Consider the following 27,404-nt stretch of genomic DNA (forward strand, 5'->3'; position numbering starts at 1 on the left):
AAGCAATCATATTTATCGAGATTACTTTTCGATTGATGTAATTGGTTGTTTTTTATTGTTGCATTCTTGTCAATAGTTTTACATATCAATGGTAAAATGTACAGTAACACAATCGTAATGGACAAAATTATCGAATCACTTACTAAACAGCAGCTTATTTGCATAATCAAAATTGAAAACAAGCTAGAGGCCTTTTTGTAAGGTTATCTTCACATGAATAGTATTTTGTTTTATAAATTAGTTTTTTTAATAATTTTGCAATGTGACGAAAAAAGATTTTATTAATCACACGGGTAAAGGGTGCATTTTCAACTATTACATCCTCATAACTGTAACTGTAAGAGGTTAACTGTAAGAAAGGACCATGAGGTCCTAAGTTCGCCTCAATGAAGAAGGATTTTTATTTCATTTAATAATTTCTCTTTATCTTTTAGTACACAAAGCAAAAAGGTCTTACTACATGAAAACCCTGAGTAATTCAAAGAAACCTAGTGAATTCTGGTCAGTCATGCGAAGTTGCAATGTAGGTGATGATAGTAGACCAAACGATTATTCATTTGCAAGTATTAATGAAATTAACAAGCATTTCGTTGACATGGGATCTAACTCAAGCCCGGATCAAAACTTAATTGAATATTACATGACCAATAAATTACACGGCATCAAAGCATTTCAATTTGCTTACGTAACAGAACTAGAGGTCCAAAAAGCAATAAATGAAATAAGCTCAAAAGCAAAGGGAAATGATGGTATAAATATTTTTATGATTTAATCAATGAGTCCGTACTGTCTTTCAGCAATTACTTATTTGATCAACCAGTCACTAGCTACAGGATACTTCCCAGATGCCTGGAAAGAAAGTATTGTGAGCCCACTGCCTAAAACTAAGCATCCAACGAATGTTAAAGATCTAAGACCTATATCAGTACTGCCAACATTATCAAAGGTTTTAGAGAAAATTGTAGTCAAACAGATTTCAGATTTTATCGAAAAAGAAAGCATTTTACCAAAACAACAATCAGGTTTCAGGAAACAATACAGCACTTGCACTTCGCTTCTAAATTTGTATAGTGATCTCTTAGAAACAAAAGATAATAGTAAATGTAGCTCTTTAATCATGTTGGATTACTCTCAAGCGTTTGATTCATTATCTCATACATTGTTGTTAGCCAAACTACACTATTTCGGATTTAATGACACAGCATTAAAATGGGTCGAATCTTACCTCAAAAACAGAACTCAGGTAACAAAAATCATCGGTAAAGTATCATCTCCCCTGTCAAAAGAAAGAGGAATTCCCCAAGGAACATGCTTAGGTCCAATATTCTACAATATATACACTGTTGACATCACAAAAATTGTAAAAACGTGCAATTTACATTTGTATGCTGATGATTGCCAGATACACCTGTCCTATGGTAAAACATGTTACGCTAAAGCCTTTGATGTCATTAATAATGAGCTGAATGCTATATCTGTCTGGTCAAAGAGCCATGGATTGAAACTGAACAACGATAAATGTTCAGTTCTCCATATTGCACCGCAAGACGTTTTAAACGAAATTAGGCAAGACATGGTCAGTAAAATTAAAATAAATGGGACAGCCATCAATATATGCGAGAAACTAAAAACGCTAGGAGTACTTCTTGACGAAGACCTGACGCTTACTGACCATGTAAACCTCATGTGTCAGCGAGCCCTTGGCCGGCTGCGGGGTCTATATAGATTGAAAGGAATTTTACCTGAGAACGCCAAAATAAAACTAGTAAGGGCCTTGGTATTGTCAGTTTTTGATTATTGTCTTCCAGCATACGGAAATAGCATTACGAAAGGCGACCTAAATAAAATACAACGAATACAAAATGCATCACTTAGATTTATTTATAATTGCACGAGAAGAGATCACATAACTCCTTACAGAAACGCTGCAAACATTATGCAAATTAAAGATAATTGTATATACCTAACCTGCAGCCTCATACGTAAAGCTATAGAGCACGGCCAGCCTGAGTACCTGTGTGAGAAACTTCTCTCTCGTCGAGATGTCTCTGTCCGCAGCACGAGACAGGACAAGTTGTTGCACTTTCCTAGAGTCAGGCATGAAGTGGGGAGGCGCGCCTTCTCATACTTCGGCCCTACCATGTATAATGCTCTCCCCGATCAAGTAATAAGAGCCAACTCTTTGAACACTATTAAAAAAAGGTTAAAGGAATATTTGTTTGCTAAAAGTAATTTTCTAAAGTAAATGTATGTTTTTATTGTTAATTGGTCTAGTCCTAGCATTGCAGATTCTGGTTATTTTAAGTAATGTTTGTTATAGATTTTTTTTAATATTTTAAGATTGTTTAATAGATTGTTGGTATGGATTGTTTTACATTGTTTTCATAGATTTTTTATATATTGTTTTATAGTTAGTTTTTATAAATAGTTTATTAGTATTAAGGACAAGAGTTGTTTTGAAAAGCAGAAATATTGTATCTGAAAAACGCTTGCGAAATAAAGACATTATTATTATTATTATCTTAGATTAGACCTGCCCGAGCCAAAACTCTGTTAGTCACCACGCTAACGTATGTGCAGTATTGTAAATTTTATATTACATGATTAAGTGAACAAAATAGCGTTGGAAGACATTGTTTAATAAGCCCCTCCATTAACTCAAATAAACACTGTTGCAATAATATACGAATTTATACCTCACTCACACACTAACACACACCATTGTGTAAACTATATCCTTCACTTACCAAAACATTACTTTTTTGCTAATTTTAATTCCAGCTCTGACAAGTCCGAGAGCATCAAAGCACAAGAGCGCTTGAGCTTGTCTGTGAAGTGCGGCACTTGAGACATGGCACTTACAGGGTGCACTTATCTGTCTTATGGCTAGAGGGAGCAACATCAAAGTTTGTATGTCAAAAATATACCCTCAATTTGCACTGGGTGATTAGGAGATGGTTTTGATTGGTTATTTCCGATAGTTATTCTCCTACCTATTTCGATAATTTTTTGGTGTTTTATATTTGATTCTCATTTATACAATGATGATATCTGTTTATAAAGGTAATATACAGGTTGGCTGAAAAGTAACTTGCACCTCCCCTTAACTTTTCAACCATTTGAGATATTTGAAATTGGTTTGCGACAACCTGTTTGGACATGAATGGCTACAATAATGATAATTAATTTAAAAAATTTTGCCCTTAGGGGTAGTGGTGGTTGGGGGTAGCTTACAATTTTCAAACAGGAAGTATGGTCGAGGTTGGTATCATTTTACAGGTCTTGATATAACTAAACAATGAACATACAGAAAATATAAATCGGACCATTTCTTATTCTACAATCTTTCAATAACCTATTTCTATCATTTTTGGTGCTTCATATTTGATTCTCATTTATACAATGATAATATCTGTTTTTAAAGGTTATATATATAGTGTATTGTGTCTATGTAGGGCCACATTTGCTACACCCACAGTATTCCGTCATTGACACTATGGCGGGCTGTCAACTCATGTCACACGGACCGATGGGTCCAGACACATCCAAACGAGACATGAGATTTGTTCTTAATTAACTCTGATGAAGTGTCTTATTTGATTGGTTAGCTTCAAATGAAAGATGCCAACCAGTTTCTACTAGTTTAAAATATTCTAACTTTTTACGGATAATCCAGTTTTGACACTCAGTTCTAAATACTGCTATTGGTATCAATACTTTATTTTCTGATTAATAGATATATTCCATAATAATCTTATTATTATTCTTCAGGCTAGAACTAGGGGTTACGGCATTATCATTTTAGAGCCTGAGATCCCGGGTTCAAATCCCACCAAATCACCAATGGATTTTATCGAAGTGATAATGCCGTAACCCCTAGGTCTAGCTTGAAGTAACGTGAAAAACAATTCCGGTCTAGTGCCTAGCGTTCTAGGACAACAAATCTATTCTTCTTAGATTAAAATATTTAAGCAGTATTACATTTGAAAAAAATATCATGTTATGTTTACCTGATCAGTTCTTTTAAAATGTAATTGCTTAAATAGAATGAAGGCAGATAAATGGCTGGTTACGTGTAAAATGTCTTTTAAATATACAGGGTATTTACTAATTTGACTGTTAATTACATGTGTGTAAATAAAGTATGGAAACAAATCTGTATTTTTTAAACCAAAATAGATAGAAATATTTGGTTTGTGGCATTGACTGTTAACCAAAATTCCGGAATTTTTTGCATCAGAAAAAATTTTTCACCCCCTCAGGGGGGGTAGGGGTAGGGGGTAACTTAATTTTTTTAAATAGCAACCCCTATTGAGTGACCTCTCATTTTGAAGGGTTTGTCAAAAGAAATACAATGCCGTAAACCCGAGGTCGATATCTTACCCCTAACCAGAATGGTGGCCATTTTAAATTTCGAGATGGGCAAACGAAATCCAGTGTGGATACCCATAATTTACCTTTTAAATGGGTTACATTGGGTAAGCCGAACTCCAGATACCATTATTAGATTGAAAAGTGGATGTTTTTATCGTATTCAAAATTTTGCCCCAGCCACCAAAATAGGGGATTTTGGGGGCAGCCCCAAATTTTTAAACGCAAACCCCTATTGAGTGACCCCTCGTTTTGAAGGGTTTGTCAAGACAAAAGCAGTGGCACAAATCTTAGGTCGATATGTCATCCCTAGACGAAATGGCAGGCATTCAAAAACTTGATTGGGTAAAAAAGCGCCCATTTCACCAATTAAAAATGTTGAATGCCTGCCATTTCGTCTAGGGATGACATATCGACCTAAGATTTGTGCCACTGCTTTTGTCTTGACAAACCCTTCAAAACGAGGGGTCACTCAATAGGGGTTTGCGTTTAAAAATTTGGGGCTGCCCCCAAAATCCCCTATTTTGGGGGCTGGGGCAAAATTTTGAATACGATAAAAACATCCACTTTTCAATCTAATAATGGTATCTGGAGTTCGGCTTACCCAATGTAACCCATTTAAAAGGTAAATTATGGGTATCCACACTGGATTTCGTTTGCCCATCTCGAAATTTAAAATGGCCACCATTCTGGTTAGGGGTAAGATATCGACCTCGGGTTTACGGCATTGTATTTCTTTTGACAAACCCTTCAAAATGAGAGGTCACTCAATAGGGGTTGCTATTTAAAAAAATTAAGTTACCCCCTACCCCTACCCCCCCTGAGGGGGTGAAAATTTTTTTCTGATGCAAAAAATTCCGGAACCTTGGTTAACAGTCAATGCCACAAACCAAATATTTCTATCTATTTTGGTTTAAAAAATACAGATTTGTTTCCATACTTAATTTACACACTGTATAATGAACAGCAGCGTTTAGTTTGTGTGATGTAATTAAAATGTACAATGCATTTACTATGTATGTAATTGATGTCATAGAATGAAGCCCAGACCAACAGTTAGTTGTATTTGTTGTGTAATTAAATACGCAGTATTTACTAAGTATGCTATGATTAACTACATTGAATTAAGGCTATGCAATAGAAAGCAGAAGTATATTTTAGGTTCTCCGTATTTAATGAAAGCTTATTGAAAACAGAGAGTATTAAATTAATTTGTTTAACAGAATACTACTTGTACATCATAAGGAAACTAACCACCTCTAAGTAACATTGGACTCTTATAAGTGTTACTGACAATCAAACTTAAGTTACTCGTCTGTAATGGTTTATTAGGTGTAAATCACAGTAAAGAATATTTAAATCAGCCTATAGTTTTATTTACTTTTTAGTACGATAATTTATTTAATTCGTGCAATATATGTAAGTTTTTATAATTTTGCTGTGTATCAATTCGGAACCTTGTTTTTGCTCATAATTAGTAAATAAACTGTATTGGTAATGTAAATTTTACATTAGCTAGGTTCCGTAAAAATAGATTATACAAATATTCAACATACATACAAGAAAAACATTATACTTTTTATCAACGAAATACAATATGGAAGCTCACAATTTTTTGTTTCGCCTCAGCCATATGGAGGAGTTCTTTTGTATTGTATTGTACAAAGTTGAGCTAGCCAGAAGAATACAGATTATGAAAAGTTGAAGAAAAGATATCAGATCCGACCCCAGCTCGTGTAACTTTAGTTATCCATCATCACTGGATGTGCAAGGAAAAGTCGACGTTCTTTTCTCTGTTCGTGTATTAATTAAGAGTCCTAGAAGGCTAGCGGCCATCTTGGATAATTTCAATCAGCTGCTGAAGAGCTACTTATCGTCCAAACATATTTGTTCAAACACCAAAGTGGTTATAATTTTAATATCTAGTAGATTGGAAATGTCCTTTGCAGGGTTGAATTGTTCTCCAAAGAAGTCCATGGATTTACCGTCAAAAAAAGATTTTTTCAAACACCAGAGTGATCGTAATTTAAATATCTAGTATACTGTTAAATTAGACATTGTCTTTTAGTTCTTGCATTGTTTTATGAGTTAGAATTTCTAGGCTCCAAGGACTCTTAATGCTTTGATATAAAACTGTATTTTGTTAATCTGCAAACAATGTTTTGTTCCGTTTATCATCGGAATGTGTTACATATGCTTATTTTAATCTTTACGTTCTTGGATAAAATTTAACTAATTTGGGCTTAAAACGGTTTAATTTCTAAGATTTTGTAAAGTATTTAGTTCATATTCTTAGTTAAAAGTGGGGCTATATGTATATTAGTTTTTTACGCATACAGTATATGCCTATGCTGTATGGATTAAATAAAAAACAACATTCTATACATGTATTTCACACCTATTCTGTAAACTTTGTACGTAAGTAAATTTATTTCAATATATCTAAAACAAAATTTTTAACAATGGCCAATAGATTTCGTTTAGTAACACAGTCCACCATGAGGTACATGCTTATTTCATTTCAGCAAGGACATCATTTTTCACGAGTGACCGATCGAGTATGATGATTACTGGTATGACTAATCTAAACCACATGCCATTTTAATATATTTTAGAAATTACTGCCGAAGGTTACGGCAAGTATATATTGAATATTATTGCAAGATTTGTATATAATTTTATTCATATTATTGTTTACTAAATAAAAAAAAAACCTTAATCAAAATGAATAGCTCGTCTCTTTTTCAAATATTTTACAAAAAGCTAACATAACCTTTTTGTGGGTTAACCACATTTCTACATAAATGAACCTTTAGAATAATTTTAAAACCTTACATTGTGGCTACATGGTTTTGCCATTAATTTGAATCTGCATTAACAGCTCAACTCACATCTAACTGGACACAGACGTTACCAATGGTTCTACTGGGACTAAGATCTTATATTATTCCAGAACACAATGTTACTGCTGCAGAAATGACACTAGGTCAGTCCATCAGACTGCCATGCGATCTTTTTCAAATCACAGAAGATACCTCAACAAATGTTCCTGATTTAGTGTACAATCTGAAAAAAAATGAATGATCTCAAACCAATAGAAGCCAAATACCATTCTTCTAAGAAGGTCTTTGTTCATCCAGAATTAAGAACATCCAACCATGTTTTTGTTCGTCATGATTCATCCCGAAGACCGTTGCAAGCTGTCTATGATGGTCCTTACCAAGTGGTTTCGCGATCTGACAAGTGGTTTACTGTTCTTACTCCACGATGACCTACGTCGATTTCTATTGACCGACTCAAACCGGCATTCTTCCTTCAAGATTCTATGAGCGATACGACCATTAACGTAAGAAAAAATGACATGCAATCTAGAGAAACTCAAGTAGACAAGATCAAAGACAGAAATGAAGATGTTGACCTTAAAAAAACACTGATTTTTACAAGATCAGGTCGTAGTGTTCATCCCCCGCATCGTTACATTCCTCGTTGACACTGGGAGGGGAGTATGTGGCTACATGGTTTTGCCATTAATTTGAATCTGCTAATTACTGTCTCAACTATACTTTGAATGTTAAAATTATCATATGATCAGCTGACTGTTTGTAAACTATATATTTGATTTTATTGTAGTTCTTTCATAATACAAAAGTGTTTCAATGTTATAATCTCTTCTTTTAATTAACTTATTTTGTGTTAGTATATTTATATAAGGCACAAGCCTTAACATTTTAATCAATTTTGACATTAATTTATAAGGTTTGTTGTAACAAATAGTTGCAAAACTCAAGACACGCATATTTATCTCGACATTCAAAAATTCTTACACAGTGATATTAAGATAGTAAAAATGTATTGTTACAACTAATGAGAATGACTGACACAGAATAATAGTAAAGTAATTTCTGAATTTTTTACTAAAAAAAAAACCAGAACCTCACTCGTAATGGAGTATACATAGAGTAAACAGAACCAGAAGCCAGTCAAAGCGTAAGAGCCACAGAGTTAAACGGTAAAACACACAAGCAACTGTCAACTGACAACTCACATGTTTACTTCCCTGTGAACCACATTAATTAGTGGGATACGTATTGACATGAAATACTTGATGTCTTGTATGTGGGAAAAACTTTGGAGATACAAAGTATTTACATATGTAACATTTATGATAATTGAGGTAGTTGGGTTAAGTGTTAAAATGCTACTATAGTTCGGCCGCTTAGAAAACGACCTGCACGCTAATGCTAAACCAATGCTGGAGGAGGTCGCTTTCTAAGCGGCCGAACTATAGTAGGATATAAAAAATGTCATTATTCATTTAAGCATAGGTACCTAATAGTGTGCAGAGAAGAATTTTAAGTACAGAATATGCTGTATACGGCGAATAAAAGTATTATGCTAGCAACAAATAATTGAGCTAAAAATTACAATCCCACATATTAAAACTACGTTTTTATCAAATATTTATCCATTCGGTACTTCTACAGTATATGACTCAGAAATCTGGGTACCCAACAACAAAATAATTAACCAGGAATTGGACATTGTGGGAGAGACAAGAAGCAGGAGACTGGGTAGCTCAGTGATAATAGTGCTCGCCTGGTAATCATAAGGTCGCCGGTTCGATTCTGAGAATGATGAAGCTTTTTGATGGTACGAAACTGGAGCCAGCTGTCCTTGATAATTGGGCTTTAAATAAATGGTCCTGACTAATGAAACAGGTGGTCTTAGTCAGCTAAACAGGTCATCACACACCATTCTACACTCATCCTTCCCTTATTACATGTTTTGGTTAAAATACACACCTTGTTGGCGTCCCCATCATAATTGATAAATATGATAAACTTAGCTGGAATGGACACTTACTAAGAAGAAGAATCAAAACTGAAAAACTTCCTGAAGGGAACGTTGGAAGGAAGAAGACCCAGGGGAAGGCCAAGAACTAGATATTGGGATCAGGTCCAGCAAGACATGAGACTTTTGGGAATTGAAGAAGAAAATGCTGAGCACAGAGACAGGCTCTGTGTTGCTGAGGCCAAGTACCAAATAGGGTACAAATGGCTTTAAGCTTTGACTATTAATACAACCTTTAAGTAAGTAAGGCTTATGTGACTCTTCACCCTCTGGGCGATATAATACTAGTGGATATTGTTGTGATTTGTAGATTTTTTAGTCTTCGAACCTTGTCATTGTGCATTTACATACTAAAAGGACAAATCTACTTACCACCTTTGTTAAAGGCCGAAAAAAATACTGCATACAAATAAAGGAATCGATTACCTAACTGAATGCTTTGCAATGATAACAATCTTCAATTTTGATTGTTAAACTGCCTGTAAATTATCTATCTTAAAAAAATTGTATGAAAACATAAGAATATATAGCTAGGCCGGGCCACTGGAGAAAGGGTATTTGAACAAAGTTGTCCCTACCCTTGTTCCAAAGGGCAAAGCACATGACTCTGAGTTAAAAGATAAACATTTAATCAACATCAACATACTCAAATTATCGGATATGAAACAACAGTGACACGGTTACAATACTAGCGTCTCAGGTTCGAATCAAATCAAATCAAAATCATCTTTATTCATTTTTATATACAATATGTATACATAAATGGCGTCAATATAGTTCCTGGCGTCAATCAAAAGGTTCCTGGTCAGAAATAATTTATTTATAATTTTTCAATTATAAAATTAAACTGTCATAACCCAACCTAACCAACCAAACTTGCTGATAATATAAAAAATATATAAGATAACAATCGAGTGAAGATTTACTAATCGAAAAAATTCTTCAGTTTATAAAATAAAATGTTAAATGCCTCAAATTCTAACAAAAGATATACTGTTAAGAAATTATCGCATTCTAAGCCAAATCTTTGACAAAGAGTTAGAGTCACCGATGGGATTCGATCTGGATATGGACATCAGCCTAATACTGTATCCACTACACCACGAACACCGATGGCTGCACGCGTATTGTTGCGGTAATGGTGTTCCCTCAAGAGAAGAGAGTGACTTTACGCACCCCACTCTTTCGCTATAGAGGTTCTCATTGGTTTCTGACCAGGAATAAAATACGCTATACAGATAAAATGACTTTAATTTCATATTTTAACAGTGGTAAATAATCTTCAGTAATTTCACTTAAGATAACCGTCTAAGTAAATGATAAAATGATTACCTAATCATTTCGTCTAAGTAAATACTAAAATGCTTAATCATTCTACTTGTTGAATCTGCGAAGTCATTCTAATTGATTGGCACTATCTATAGATATCAGTACAATCCACTCAAAACACAACACTGGTATCTACTGGCCCATTGCCAATAAATTCTTTCTATAAGAACGGAGTAACAGTAGGACAGTTGTGTTAGTGGTTCTAATGGAACTATTGCTCATCATATCCAGACCTGCCAATCTTGGTAAGTTTTCTAGTCAAATGGATGAAAACTAATTAAAACCCCATTTACACGGACATTATTATAGAGTAATTTGGTAATAACTGTAGGTACTGTTATTTGTATTTGGTGAAGTCCATTACCTCGTTTTACAAAACATTCATAGTTCGTAAAAAAAATTAAATTATAGCAACATACTTATAAAAGAGTACATAATGTAGAATTCGTAAAGCATATAAGTAAACTAGCTGCAACCCACGGGCTTTGCCCCGGTTTCAAGTTTAGTTACATTTCAGTTAGCTAATGTAGAATTTTTATCTTATTTAGGGTAAAGTTAACTGTGTACTCTATACTATGCTTCACAAAAATGTAGATGATGGGCAATAGTTTTAAAATAATTTAGTTAAAACAATTTAAAAGTTTGTAAAATAACTAAAGAAAAAATAGTTGAGATTGATACGCTGAAAAAAAATCATACTTAGCTTTAAACATAAAAAATAGTTTTCAAATGGAATTTTAAAAGTAGAAAATAACATTGTGTTAACTTACAACTACAACAAACCTTTCTGCTCTTTCAGATATTCATGGCTTTCTTAACAAATTCACTTTGGGTAGATGTCGCTTTAGCGATTTTCACTCTCATAATTGTTATAATACTGTATTTCAATGAAAAGTACAAATATTGGAAAAACAGAGGAGTGCCCTATGTCAAACCTCTACTGGTTTTTGGAAGCTTCAAAGACAACTTACTTGGAAAAGAAAATGTTTTTGAGGTTCACAACAGAATTTATGACGAGCTGAAAGGAGAACGATTCGGTGGATTTTATGAGTTCAACATGCCCAATCTAATGATCAGAGACCCAGATTTGATATACAAAATGCTGGTGAAAGATTTTGCCCATTTTCATGACCGAGCGATGTTTCCGACTGACCCGAAGAACGACCCTTTGACCAATACGATCTCAACACTAACTGGACAGGAATGGCGGACATTGAGGCATAAACTTACTCCTACTTTCACCTCCGGAAAACTCAAAGGGATGATCGAGCAGATCCAAAACAGCGGAGAGAGCCTCTTGAGCAAATTTAACACGCTAGCGAGCAACAAGCAAGATGTTGAAGCCAGGGATATTCTGAGCGAGTTCACCATCGACGTCATAGCCAGCTGTGCTTTCGGACTACAATTCAAAATGGACAGCCAGGAAGGACAAAGGTTTAAAGAAATGGTCTTCAAGGCTTTTCCAGCAACTAGATTTGCTTCTCTTGTCATGTTGCTGAGGTTGTTATACACCAGGTTTGCCTCCTTTTTAGGAATCACAATGTTTTCTAAAGAAGTGACAGAATATTTTATGAATCTCAGCAAAGAAACCGTGCGATACAGGAAAGAGCAAGGAGTCAAACGGAACGATTTCCTTCAGCTGTTGATGAACTTGAAAGAAAACGAGGAAAACAAAAATGTCTCGAATTCTGTAGATGATGATGTAGAAGAGGATGATGTTGTTAACCAGCTGAAATTCTCATCTGTGTACAGCAAAGACCTGCAAAACCAAAAAGGTAATTAGTTATTGCTGAGTTATAATAATATTATTATTAAAAATTATCAGCTTTACCAAAACCTCCTTTAATACAAAGCTGTGGCAAGACAAAAGTGGCAAAACAGCTGACGTATAGCCTACAATGTTTATGTTAACAAGTTTGTTGTTACTGTTATGAACATGGCAATAGGCATGCCGGTGCCACGTTACCAATGCCGCAGCCTTGTTTTAAAGTAGGTTATGGCTTTGTCACAGACTATGAACCCAGATAGGTTTTAATGACAGCTTGTATCACCATTAAACAAACTTTAGCCCCTACTTTAATCAGTAGCATCATCATGGTATGAAAAATTCACAATCATATGTTACAAAACATTCTAGTTGATTTATTTTGACCATTCTACATTGCTGGCTTAAATTGCTTATTTTCATTCATAAAAAGTCATTTTCATTCATAACTAATCAAACAATGTAATCTATCAGATGATTTGAAAAAGATTGATGGTTGGCTCTTAAATTGCTCATGAGGTCTAGACAAGCTCTATTGTTTGAAATATGGTGTAAAAAATGCTAAATATTTACACATACGTCTGTAACCCATCATCAGCAACGTTGAATAAATTTCCAATAAGCACATTGTTCAATGCTTGTCAAATTCATACGAACACTGTAACGAATAGTACTCATTTTCCGGACACCTTGCTCTAGAAAATTTGAAAAAATTTTTACCAATGGCGTGAAAGGTGTAGCCTAACACTACTTGTAATATTAAAATTCCGTATCTAGGTAGACACACTATTTCTATTCAAACTTAACAATCGTTCTTCTTGAATAGTGATGACAGAAGGATGCCTAGCAGCCACTTCTTTCCTCTTTCTGGCGGCCGGCACTGAGGTGTCATCAGCCATGGTGTATGTTATGTACGCTCTCGCAATGAACCCAAAAATACAGGAAAAACTGCAGCAAGAAATAGATGAAGTCCTGACCAAGCACAAAAATTTAAGCCATCAGGCGCTTAAGGAAATGGTTTACCTGGACAAAGTGTTATGTGGTAAGTAACCATCATTTTAAGGTTTATTTGCAAGAGATTGTTCTGAACAATAATTGTCTTGTAAGGAAGTTTCCTCCAAAACACTTTTCAATAATGGCAAGGGTCCACTAAGTGAAATACTTAAATTAATTTCAAACACTTGCTTTTATTCACTTTTCAAGCCATTAACCATTCTATATACAATTTTACTTTTATGATCCTTGTTTTGTATTCCTCCTTTTGGATAGTGCTTTTGAGATCTATTCAAGGTTTAACAGAGGTTGGATCAGTCCTTGCGTAGGTCCTTACTGTTCCTGTGGTTTACAACACTCCTATTATTCGCAGATATCCTTGTAGTTCTGTGGTCTCAATCACATTGGTACTCGTAAACCAGAAATCCTCGGCCCAGAAGAAATCCTTAAGCTGCAGCACTTTACTGGGGATGGTTTTGAATTTAGTGTGCAGAAGTCAAGCTGGGCAGGTTAAGTTGTGTTGTGCTTCACTGGACACAGTTATGATGTTATCTCTCTCTCAAGATCTACTCGGTATGCAATCCTGACGTAAAATGCTGTCAATGCATTTGCAAATGTACAAACTTAAGGTGATTAGACCTGCAGACTCCACATGCCCATGCAGGATGTTGGGTGCTCAACACACCCATCAGGTGACTGCGGGCTCAACACATGCCCATGCAGGATGTTGGGTGCTCAACACACCCATCAGGTGACTGCGGGCTCAACACATGCCCATGCAGGATTTTGGGTGCTCAGCACACTCATCAGGTGACTGCGGGCTCAACATGCCCATGCAGGATGTTGGGTGCTCAACACACCCATCAGGTGACTGCGGGCTCAACACATGCCCATGCAGGATTTTGGGTGCTCAACACACCCATCAGGTGACTGCGGGCTCAACACATGCCCATGCAGGATTTTGGGTGCTCAACACACTCATCAGGTGACTGCGGGCTCAACACATGCCCATGCAGGATTTTGGGTGCTCAACACACCCATCAGGTGACTGCGGGCTCAACATGCCCATGCAGGATGTTGGTAGCTCAACAAGCCCTCGAGGTGTTTGCAGGCTTAATATACCCATGCAGGAATTCAGGTGTTCAACACGCTCATAAGGTTCCACTTCGGCAACTTAGCTTGTCGATCTTGCGGGGTCAGGCCCAGAGCCCCAACTGACTTCTTGGGGCCCAACACCCTGTGTTTAAGCCCTCTAATGGTATCCATTGTTTAGAGGGTGAGTACCTCATCCACTCCATCGGAGAGTTTTCCTCACCTTTCGGTAATGTTCTGTGTTCGTATACATTTTCAAAGGTCTGTTTTCACTAAACTTCCCAGTTATCGAAAGGGTAAAAAACACTTCCTGATTCACAGTCTTTAACCTTATGAATATTTGAAAATAGTTTAGAGAATCTAAACACCTATTTTGTTCATCAAATCTTGATCTTTGGGAGATGACTGTTGTTGAATTGACAAAGATGTGTGTAAGGTTGCTGCAATCCATCCTTAGGAAAAATACTCTTCAGTTAAATTGCAGTTCACCCCAAAGAGTTAAGCACACAAAGATAGATGTATGTGTAGGTTTTGTAATTTTACTGATGATTTAGTTGGGTTAACCACAGGTTTTGATGCAGCACAAATTTTACTGCGTAGATAATGTATTTTCGCTCAATTTTCCAGAAATCTATGCATTTACAGGTATAGTCTCAAACGTCAATTTCTAATTTGAATTAAGTTGAAAATATAATAACCTGGAGCCAAGTTACTTGATAGTAAACCTAACTGCTGCTCAAAAAAATGTTATTTTCGTAATTGTTCCACAAGTCATGTTACAGAAGGTACTTTAGTGCCTGCTTCAACAGGAGTCATGTCGTAATTCTATAGTAACTGGCCCACAAGTTAAACTGTTACTTACAACCTGTCCTTACGATTAAAATGTTCGTGTTGCAGAGTCAATGCGTATGTATCCAATCAACTCCTTTATTAACCGTGTTTGCACCATTCCCTACCGAGTCCCGGACTCTGACGTTGTAATAGAGAAGGGCACCCGGATCAACATCCCGGTCTGGGCTATCCACCATGACCCCAAGTACTACCCGGACCCTGAGGTCTTCGATCCGGAGCGTTTCCCGGAGCCGAACTACAAACCAACTCCGACCTACTTGCCGTTCGGAGATGGTCCAAGAATATGCATTGGTGAGTTAACTTAATAATTTTCCATACGGTAACTTAAATGGTAATTTTTTGGTCAGGTTTCGGGCTTAGGTTTTCTGGTTTGGTCAGGTATTTACCTAATTCGATTGGAAATCTCCAGGCCAAACTCAACAGCTAAGTTGCTTTAAAAATGTACCTTAAAATTGTATAAATCAGGCCGATGTTATTAATTGACTTTGAGTAAAATCATAGTATTCAAGATTTTTTAAAATCTCCTATTTTCCTTTATTTACTGTTCAATCTTTAATAAATTATTATTATTATTATTATTGATCCACTTAAATACAAAATATTACTTTTAATTCGTAATTGGCACCAATACTTGGTGTTAATAATAATCATAAATTGTCAAATCCATTTTCAATTTTAATTTTGAATAGGAGATTAACTATAATGTAAACAAAATAATAATAACTGCTGTTTTAAGATGTTGCAAATAAATTGTGGTCTAAAAGAACTAATTTAGTACACTTAAGTACAAATTGGAAATAGATCATTCATTAGTCCACCTCTTCAAAAATCCAAACAGATCATGTTCTTTAGATGATTCTGAAATGTGAACACAACGAATAATAACTTTTTATCCATCCACTCAAGTTCAAATACATTTTTATGTAGTGGATGATACTTGATGTTGATTAAGTTTTTCAAATAATAGTTCATCAACTTGTTTAACTGATTAATTTATTGGAGATTAAAGGTTCTCTTAAATAAAATATTTAGCAGGGTAGCAGAATGCATACATTTATACAGTATACATTTAATAATAAATTAAACCACACAATCCTTCTACAAGTGACATCATAAACTGATAATGGATAAACTAGGTTCTAATCTTAATACGTTTATCACTGTTTGAAAAATTATAAATTTATAATTTTATTCCCTTTATACTTAATATCAATTTTAATCCATACAGTAGAGAATTTCTAATAGGTTCAATTAGCGAGAAGTTTGCATTAAAGGACTCAATTCATTGCTAAATTTTGAAAGGGGTAAAATTTAAGTAGATATGGTACTATTTTTATTCATATATCCTACTGGCACAGAAAAATACAATCCAATAATTCACAACGGGCATGGTTTTCTATTTTTCAGCAATGAGATTTGTCGTTTTGGAAATGAAAGTCTGCATTTCAAGAATTATGTCGCAGTACACAGTCTCTCTCAGTAAGAAGATGAAACTTCCAATTCAGTTTGAGCCAAAAGGTTTTTCCCCAAGGGTAAAAGGAGGCCTGTGGATTACAGTGGAAAAAAGAAAGTGAACAATTTAAGCTCCAAGTTAATTTAGTTGATATTTTACTGTTTTACACACTTAATTTTTAAATTAGCACCGTAATGATTATTTGTCAGAAGTTCATTGTCAGTATTTAGTGATGATATTTTCTAACAACCAGGCTAGTGTAGTTTAAACAAAGCTGTAAAAATCACTGCAGCAAACCTGCCGACTAAGCGAATTTCCATTTGCCTTGATTGATTTTCAATTAATCTATTAAATTAACATTTATGTTTAACGAGTACCTAGGTTAGCTGCTACAGGGAAACTAATAAAGAGTGTTTTTTTATAAAATATCAATTGCTTAGTAGGAAATAAATAAATCCGCCAAGTTAAAAATATATACATAAACAAGGCAAGTACAACATTTTACACTATTCTCCATAAGAATAACATGGGAATTTTAAACTAAAGATTTTTCGAAATTTCTCCGTAACCAATCACCGTACAAAAACACTTTGATACGCTAAATTATTTGTTTTTTAAGCTTTTTGAAAAGGTTTAGAGAAAAATTGATAAATGTTGACTTTTAAAGGTAAAAAATATGAAAATAACCATTTTTACCCCATAAAACCCCCGGTTAAACCCCGTTCCCATGGTCCGATCATGCCGGTTCGCAAACTCATTCAAGTTTATTCCACCTTACACCTTCAAACCAAATTTTATCAAAATTGTACAAAAATTACTCAAGTTATCATCTGAATGGACACACACACATATATATTATACAAATATAAACATTGGTGTTTTTGGCCTCTTGGGACATCAAAATGAAAAAAGTAAAGTGGTCCCGGACCTTGGTCTTACCATGAGACCTCCGGTAATAGCTACTTCCCTATAGAGAAATTCGCTAAAAGCTAGTGGAATTTAATTAAAAATCATTGTCTTGCATAATTAATTCATAATTACCTTGGATGCGGCTTGGCCACGTGACACGATTTGACGTTGTAACCATTTTAACAACAAAGGAAGATCACGTGACAAACCACGTGACTGCTTTTATAGGCACGTTAACACTATTTGGTTTGTGTGTTGGAGGGATATAATTTAGTTTAATTGTATTACAGTTTTATTTAAGGATAGTTAAACTTTTTCAATTACAGTTATGATTCAACATTTTTAAGCATTATGCTGGTTAAGGAGTTATACACTATAGGCATTTTGTTATGTTAAAATTATGCATTAATCTTGTAAGATACCGGCCAAATTTTACACTGTTGCCTTTTAGAAGGGTGTAAGGCATCTAAGCTTTGGAATGAAGAATTTCTTGTATTTCTAGAAGGCAACATTATATTTTGATGAATTAAAACCGTTTATACCTTGAGAGGAATTAAAATTGTACAAACAATTTCAAGGGTTTGTTTGTTGATACTAATTTAATTACACTACCATTTCAGTTTGAATGAGAAACACGTGCATTTTATTTATTGTTTCGACCGTTCGTTGTCTTTTGTAAATGGAGGGTGAGTAAAAAGTCAAGGCCTCCCATCTAATATTTGTCTCAGTAAATATACAGAGCTACCATTTAGGATAGAAAATATATAGCAAACTCTGGTTTTCACAATTCTTTTATTTGTTTGTACAACATAAGGTGTCACTTGAAGGGGGTTTACTTTTAAAGATTTTAAGTTGCCCCCAAAATCCCCTATTTAAAAAAAATATATTTATTAATTTTGTAAGTAAGATGCCTGCCAAATTTTACACTTATGGACACTTGTGGATTTAACGGTTTAATTTAAATTATGGGATAAAGAATTACTAATGTTCAAAATCATAAAATGAAACTACGTGCTAGAAATGCACTATCACTAAAAATATATCTCTTTTATTTACTGGAGAAAATATTAGACATGGGGGCTCTTGAATTTTTATTCACCTTGTATTAACGATTGTAATAATTAATTAATGTTCACACTCAATGATATTAATACACACGATGATTTTTCATTTTACAATTTATAATCTTTTATAAAAGTTAGTTTTCATATAGTTCCTATTTTTTACCAAAAAGCGTGTTTCATTTCATCTCCCACAGTGGGTTGTATCATAAACAAAAATAACTAAATATACGTTCAGCCGTGCTGTGGTTACCATGGTTACCATAGATTCTGGTGCACACCGCTGGGAGCACCGTGTAGTTACGCAGTGCGTACGTCGTAACTACATGGCGCTCCCAGCGGTGTGCGCCAGAACCTGTGGTAACCGCAGCACGGCTGACGATCTATATTTAATTCTCTTTGTCTATGTTTGTTTATTTGTTTTACCTCCGACGGGGCCTAATGATGTCCAGTGTGTATGTCTGGTTGTGACTAGACACGATTTTGTGTATTTCTATATATTTACCGACTTGTGTATATCTTAACATAGTTACTGTAGATCAATTTAAGAGAGTTTGGAATAAGTTTTTGATTACACTCGTAAGTGTATTAAAAATACAAAACTATTCATATGTGTTGAGTTTAAACATTATAGGTTAACAAACACATAAAAAATCAAATCTTTAACTGTTAGACGGTTTAAATTTTTTAAACAAGCCACACTTAACGTCTTCGATTATCAGTCTCTGTCGCAGGTTTTTGCGTTGTTTTACATCAATCTATCTTTAAGATTTTCCGATCCATGTACTCCGTCCTAGAAGCTGTTAAAGAACATCGAACGTTACTTAACTTGATGATGTAGGGGCATTTTTATTTTTTACTTTATAAAACCTACTATTTTTTTTAGTTCACTTCCTTAGTCTATAGTGAGAATACAGTTTATCGGTTGTTTGTTCAAAAGCTGATTATTGCCAAATGATATAGAATTGTGGATTTTGACTGTATTTTGAGGTATTTGACAAAATATTGTTGGATTCATATATTTTTCCCTATACCGAAGAGATCACTGTAGGAAAACTATCGTCAAGACAGTTCTAGTCGACGATGTGTAACAAAACAGTTGACATTGTGTTAGATTCTATGACCATTAGTTATGTGATAACCAAACAAAATACATGTATGTATTTTATGAGACTCGTTTTAAACATTTGTTAGATTACTTAAATTTACAAAATTCTTCAACAGGTTATACAATAACATGTTATTATGGAATTTATTTGTTTTACTCACACCACAATCTACAAATTACCAAGATCAGGATCTGCAGTAATCAACAATGAACTGTTAACCTTTTTTCGATTTGTTCTAGTTGTATGTGACTATTCAAATCCAGCATTTATTTGTTCATTTTTTCCACACAGGTAATTAAACAATACAATATTCAAGTTCTGGGAATACTCGAATATTCCTATAGTCATTTTAATGATTTTTAACTTACATACAATTATATTAATAGTAACACTAGCTAGTTTATAATAGATTTCACTCCTAATTACAAGGGACGGGGGAAATACTGGTTAAAACCTAACAAAACCGCATAAAGGCTGATACCTAGGATTTCCTGGGCAAAGGTTTGTGGTATAAATAGTAATGACAACATTACCTTTGAACGTGGGGTATTCACTATTCAGTCGTCAATTCTTTCTCTTGGTAAAACCCTGAATCTTTACTAGTACGCTCCAAAAATAAACGAATATTGAGTTACAACAACGAGTATGTAATGAGTACGTAAATCCATTTGGCTTTATTGGAAATAACGTCTTAAAAGTTTTATAGGAGCTGTATTTTGTGACTACTGTTTTTTTTATTAATAGCATTTTCTATTATCGTTCTATGCAGAATATGTTAGTGATATTTTTCGGATGCGATAAAAAGATTCTTTTAACAAAATTTTGCCTCATTAAACTCCTCATAACACGGTAAAAATGCACGTCTTCCTAATCTCAGTTCTCCTTCGGGCCTGATGATAACTGAATCTGTGATCGGCCAAAATCTATCACCAATGTATAAACATATGTTTTTTATCCATATATAAAGCCCAAAGTACCCATGGACTTTTGAGAAAAATACAAGTCACACCCACATAAACCATATACTTAAAATGTTCGTCATGACGGGAAACCTTGCGTAACAGCTAGTATATATGGTAAGTTATTTATTCATTTAGCTACATCTTTACTTGTTTTTTTCGTCTTGTAAAGGTTGACTGCGTAGGTTATGTCTGATAGTGCTAGAAAACATATTTTTATCCGTACACAATTAATTATAAGTCAAAACCGTTCAATTTAAAACCATAAGAGTTCTTTAGTAATGGAATTGTGGATATAGGCATGCACTGTGGATATGATACTCCCTGATGTGGATTAACGTCAGCACTAGTGAGTACTAGTACTACTACTCTCCGCAGTACCATCCAATAATTAGACCAATTCGTTACGAGGCAAAAATGTGGTTCGGATTCCACTATAAACTGTGGGTCCCATAGTTGCCACTGGATGTGTGAGCTATAATTAACATCTGTGACTAAGGAATATGTCGGAAATAGTCACTAACAAGACTACAAGATCGCGCCACTCATCCTACACTCATCTTTATTCATACTTGGCTTAAAAAGCCTACATTCGTATGGTCGCCATTTTAGAATAAATAATAAAAGTATTAAATAACGTGTCATAAACAATTGCCCAAGCCAATGAATCCTTACATATTTATTAAAAAATTGTAAAAAGTAATAATTTAAAATATGTAGAATAAGCCTTCCTTTTCAAACGCCTACCAACGTTTCAATGTTGCAAAGAACAACAGTATCAACAGTTGTTTACACGTTTCTATGGCAACAGAAGATCTTTAACGTTGTGTCTTTGACAGGTCATACCAAAATACATGCTGTTTGTTCTTCAAGCGTCCTTCTAGTCGACGTTTCAAAAAATGTTTTCTTTATTTTATCATTTTATTTTTTTTAACATTATTTTTATTGTTTATTTTTTTACTACTGTAGTAAATATAATTTACTATGTTTAGTCATTCGTGTTTTTTCACCTCCTCTAAACTTTATAAGATGGGGTTTATTTTGAATCGCAAATCTACTATAAACATAATCACCATTAAATATGTTTAAATATACAAACACATATGATTCAGTGGATATTTTGTGGGATTTTACCATCCAGATGTTGACAAGATGGCGGCCTAAATCAGCTGGCCACAAGGTGTGAAATTAAACTCTGATGTTTCGAGTATACATGGTAATAACTGGAATATATCAGGACACTGTGTCATGGCTGTGTTTTGTTTTGGAATCCTTTAATCCTGTATGATAATTGGTTAAAATTATATCACCTCTATTACACTGTCTGGCAATTATGTCATAAGTTTTTGTAAGATAAAGTGTATCCATTTCATAATTTTTTGAACTAGGTCTTACAACACAAAAGGATTTTTGAAAATGTATACACCCTACATTTTGGCATTATATAAATTGCTCAAAGAAACTCGTTTTGGCATTTTTCTTGCGCTGTGCATGCATAACTGGTTGTTGAAAGTTGCTTATAACATTTTTATTGAATTGTAAACATATCAGACTATTAAGACAGAAAAAGTGATAATTTCTTTCACTGTTATTTTTAAGGGTATCTTTTAAACCCCTTTATACTTTTTACGCTCCTATCTATTTTAGTCACGAAAATAAATTTGAATACCAGTTTGCTTTTACTCTTGTTTGGGAATTATTTTCTTCGTCGAAATCAGCTGATAACTCAGTACAGCTGAGCTGAGCTGTTTACTCAGCTGTTTTGCATTTACTCAGTTACTCAGTATCCAATAGGTCCACTACACCACTGTTCGTTTCTGCAAGAGCACATCTACAATTTTATTGGTTCAAAGACAATTTTTACCCTAATAATAACAGTTCCAATTTTTATCCTTGCAACGCATGTATTCAAAACAGCTGTTTTTGCTAAAGTATGACGAAATCGTAATTAATTTACTTTGAAGGTAACGCTTGGTTTGACATAGCGTCATGTTTACTTTGAGTTTGTTGAATGTGGTGTCAGAGTTACAATGTTTGCTCAAGTCGATACTTGGTGGTCACTTGTTTGATTATATGGTTACTTGACTCAAAATTACTGATTAAAACATTGCTATTATTATTATAAGTTATTATTTCTTGAGGTTGTCAATAAATCAATCCTTTAAGACATTGTATGTGTACGCATAAATGTGTATGTATGCGTACTTCTTACACATTTATGCGCAATTCATAATATCTAGGCTTCATAATCCAGGCTTAGGCTAAATATGAGACAAATTTTTATAGTATGTGTAGATTTGTTACTGGCTAATATCAGATGTTTCTGAATCCATGATCATGATTAAAATTACCATTTCTCAAATACAGCTGCTCATGGTTGAGTTTGGAACCATCTAAAAACTATTTCCTTTTCTCAGTATCGAACCGATGACTTATGACTATGAGGTGAGTACTACAACCAATCATCTAGCCAAATATTTCTTTGATTCATGTCTCTAATTAGTGGGCATGTTGATTGGCACCACTAATCAAAATCGATCAACATTTCAACACTTTTGAAATATATTTAGTGTTTATAAATTTGTTATGATATATCGAGTAGATTTGAAAAAAAATATTTTACTTTAGCCATCACTATCTTTTGACAATATTACCTAAGACACGTCAACATAATGTACAGTTTCTTTAGGTATAATTACCTAGGATACGCCAACATAATGTACAGTTTCTGGAGGTAATATTACCTAGGATACTCCAACATAATGTTCAGTTTCTTCAGGTAATATTACCTAAGACACGTCAACATAATGTTCAGTTTCTTTAGGTAATCTTACCTAAGACACGTCAACATAAGTAGAGAGTAAATGTCTGTTCTGGAACTTGATTTTTGGAAAAACACTGTCTCTTCTGGAACCGAGCTTTTTGTTTCAAAAGGCGAGTGCTGGTTGAAGCTGGGAGGCAAGAGAACCGCTGGTATGGCTTGATTAGTGCAGCATCGCGGCCAGCTGGTGTCTAGTAGCCTCTTCATTTCTTTTTTTGATAAATAATGGAATAAATCCGATTATATAGTTCCAATTTCACAAGTGAAAAACCAAATGTGAGACCACTTTCAAAAATTTAAACCATCGAACGCAGGTATTTGAACCAATCTGTTTTTCGAACTAGTTACTGCTGCTGTCTTACATACCAAATTTCAACTTGATAGATCAAATAATAACTGAGTTATTAAGAATTGGGTGAATGTCAATAGTTAAACTCAAGTTTTTATGTTTATGATTTTTTTAATATCTTTACACTTTGATCTACTGCATTTTTTTCATAACCCATAATATATGAATCTGTTGGTAAATAACAACATGGGAAGCAAATTAAAAACATTCACACAATTGCATGCAACACACGCAGGTCTATCCACCAATTGGATCGTTTTTGCATTAAAACAAACTAGAGGCTGTCATCAACCTACATAACAAATTTCAACTCGATATCTAAAATAATAACTGACATATTATGCATTAATGTTTAAAATTTCGTGTTCTAGAACACGAAATTCTAAGCAAAAACACTGACTATCATGGAACCGAGCTTCAGCCTCTCTCGTGAGGTTTAAGCAGTGTTGCATTGCAGTTGGTCCTAATTTTTCATATTAACACAAACTAGAGACTGTTTCCATCCTACATACCAAATTTCAACTCTATAGATCAAACAGTTATTGAGTTATTAGGTATCCAGTGAAGGTAAATAGTTAAGCCCAAGTTGTACATTTATGATTTTTTTTAATTTTGGCATGCGAGTAAACTGTATTTTATGTCCTAAACATATGTACAAAATTGCATATGAATCGGTTGGTAAATAACCAAACGCCAGGCGACTTTTAAAAATTCACATGATCGTGTGCAGTGTGCAAGTTTATCTATCATTCTGAATTTTGTTTGCATTACCACAAACTAGAGACTACCCCCGTCCTACATACCAAGTTTCAACTTGATAGCTTAAATCATAACGGAAATATTTAACATCGGGCAAAGGTCAATAGTTAAGTCCAGCCCAAACACGTCCCAGAGGAATAAAAGTTATATCATTATATAGCCCATATATATAAACCTTCTTTATGGAATTTCTTAAAAATTTTCTTATTTTTGCTCTATCTCTTACCGTTTCCAAGATACAAGCGATTAAAGAATTTATTGGGAGAAACAAAATTAATTTTAAGTATAAGTTCTAAAATTTATGTTTTAAAAATATTCAAGTTTTAAAAATGATTCTAAACCTTAAAATGCGTCCTATATATCAAATTTCAACTTGATAGTTTAAATAATAATGAAGATATTAATTATTGGGTGGAGGTGAATAGTTAAGCCCAAAACCTTACACTTATAATTATTTAAAAAATCCCTACATGTGGATCAACTGTGTTTTATGTCCATAACGTATGTACAAAATTTCATATAAATTGGTTAGTAAATAAGCAAACGCCAGGCAACTTTTAAAAATTCACATGACCGTGTGCAGTGTGCAAGCTTATCAATCATTCCGAATTTTGTTTGCATTACCACAAACTAGAGACTACCCCCTTCCTACATACTAAGTTTCAACTTGATAGCTTAAATAATAACGGAAATATTTAACATCGGGCAAAGGTCAATAGTTAAGTCCAGCCCAAACACGTCCCAGAGGAATAAAAGTTATATCATTATACAGGGTGTTCATTTGAAAACTTTCCATATCTGTTGTGTGCAAAGGTAAGGCTTTTAACACTTGTTTGTTCTCATTTCCCCCTAATTTGGACATGCCAAATCCAATAAAATTATTTTCAATTTTGAAAAATGCCCCAAAAGGGCCCAATTTGGGGGGTAGGGGTGCTTTTTGAGAAATGTTCAAATGTAAACATGGGTTGTGTGATACATCAATTTAAAGGTATAATCACCCCGATCATTTTGGTGCAAAAAAAGTTTAATTATCTTTAACCGTATTTACAGGGTGGGTCAAAACGTTTTAAAAAAGGACTTTGTAGTTAAGTACCGTATTACCCTAACTACTGAACGGAACAGCGCCAAATTTCTTTCCAAGCTTATTCTTGAGCTACTCTTTAAGATAACTTGTAGTAAGGGCATTTTCCAAGTTATTTTCTAATTTTTAAAAAATCTCAAATTTTAAGAATAAAAGAAAGCTGAAAACTCAAAATTCTTAAATAGCAAGGTATAACAAATTTCATACAACGTGAAAGGACCTTTTTTAACAAACATTTTACGTATTTAAGTTTTCTTTCTATCTCTTACCGTTTAAAAATTGCAGTGGAAAAACATAATTTTCCATGGTAAAATTATAACTAGTTTTCTAATAAAACACATTGCACTTTGTTCAACGATGTAGTAGGATTCATAACAAATTGATCGACTACTTTTACGTGTGTCAGAATTCATCTTGGACCCTTCATCCTGTTCTTTTCTCATTGGTAACTGAGCCAGTTTCAGAAAACTTCCTAACTAAATCATTTACAGCCATATGACTCAAGGTTATACCTGGATATCTATTGTTAAACACTTTGCAGTTATCCTGGAACACTTTTGTTATGGCCAATAAGTAAAATAAAGTATATTTTTTTAAGTTTACACCATATTTGATTAGGTACTACAGGAAATGGTACTTTTGAAATTAGTACTACCATTGACTAGTCAATGGTACTACAGAAAGCGGCCCACGCTTGGGTTTTTCTCATCAGCTATAAAACTTGTTTCTCACAAAGTAAAACGTAATGACTTGTTTGCCTATCTGCCTAAAAATAATTATGAATTGTTTCCTTCAGTTATTGCACCATTTAATGTGTCTAGAGACGAATTTTGGCTGTTTTATTAGAAAACTAGTTACACAGAAAATTATGTTTTTCTACTGCAATTTTTAAACGGTAAGAGATAGAAAGAAAACTTAAATACGTAAAATGTTTGTTAAAAAAGGACCTTTCACGTGGTATGAAATTTGTTATACCTTGCTATTTAAGAATTTTGAGTTTTCAGCTTTCTTTTATTCTTAAAATTTGAGATTTTTTAAAAATTAGAAAATAACTTGGAAAATGCCCTTACTACAAGTTATCTTAAAGAGTAGCTCAAGAATAAGCTTGGAAAGAAATTTGGCGCTGTTCCGTTCAGTAGTTAGGGTAATACGGTACTTAACTTCAAAGTCCTTTTTTAAAACGTTTTGACCCACCCTGTAAATACGGTTAAAGATAATTAAACTTTTTTTGCACCAAAATGATCGGGGTGATTAGACCTTTAAATTGATGTATCACACAACCCATGTTTACATTTGAAAATTTCTCAAAAAGCACCCCTACCCCCCAAATCGGGCCCTTTTGGGGCATTTTTCAAAATTGAAAATAATTTTATTGGATTTGGCATGTCCAAATTAGGGGGAAATGAGAACAAACAAGTGTTAAAAGCCTTACCTTTGCACACAACAGATATGGAAAGTTTTCAAATGAACACCCTTATAGCCCATATATATAAACCTTCTTTATGGAATATCTTGAAAATTTTCTTATTTTTGCTCTATCTCTTACCGTTTCCAAGATACAAGCGGTTAAAGAATTTACTGGGAGAAACAAAATTAATTTTAAGTATAAATTTCAAAAAGTTAAGGTTTAAAAAATATTTAAGTTTCAAA

The 27,404-nt window shown here is 34.0% G+C and overlaps 1 protein-coding gene across 1 annotated transcript; it reads left to right on the forward strand.

The window, feature by feature from the left end:
* The first annotated feature begins 10,686 nt into the window (after window positions 1-10,686).
* LOC128994663 (probable cytochrome P450 6a14) lies at window positions 10,687-17,137 on the forward strand. The gene is made up of 5 exons (XM_054419359.1): window positions 10,687-10,796; window positions 11,351-12,326; window positions 13,143-13,358; window positions 15,299-15,544; window positions 16,661-17,137. Exons 2-5 carry the CDS (start codon window positions 11,357-11,359, stop codon window positions 16,825-16,827), a joined length of 1,599 nt encoding a protein of 532 aa, XP_054275334.1. The 5' UTR covers window positions 10,687-10,796; window positions 11,351-11,356; the 3' UTR covers window positions 16,828-17,137.
* Window positions 17,138-27,404: the final 10,267 nt, after the last annotated feature.

Source organism: Macrosteles quadrilineatus, unplaced genomic scaffold, assembly GCF_028750875.1.
Source record: "Macrosteles quadrilineatus isolate MER2022 unplaced genomic scaffold, UCM_ALF_1.0 Scaffold_5__1_contigs__length_97177068, whole genome shotgun sequence".
NCBI classification, from domain to species: Eukaryota; Metazoa; Arthropoda; class Insecta; order Hemiptera; family Cicadellidae; genus Macrosteles; species Macrosteles quadrilineatus.

Excerpts from the sequence above, each read along its gene's own strand:
- LOC128994663 (XM_054419359.1), top strand. The coding sequence starts at position 11,357 with ATGGCTTTCTTAACAAATTCACTTTGGGTAGATGTCGCTTTAGCGATT. Across the intron at positions 12,327-13,142 it reads AGACCTGCAAAACCAAAAAG|TGATGACAGAAGGATGCCTA; the intron begins GTAATTAGTTAT and ends CTTCTTGAATAG. Across the intron at positions 13,359-15,298 it reads CCTGGACAAAGTGTTATGTG|AGTCAATGCGTATGTATCCA; the intron begins GTAAGTAACCAT and ends TTCGTGTTGCAG.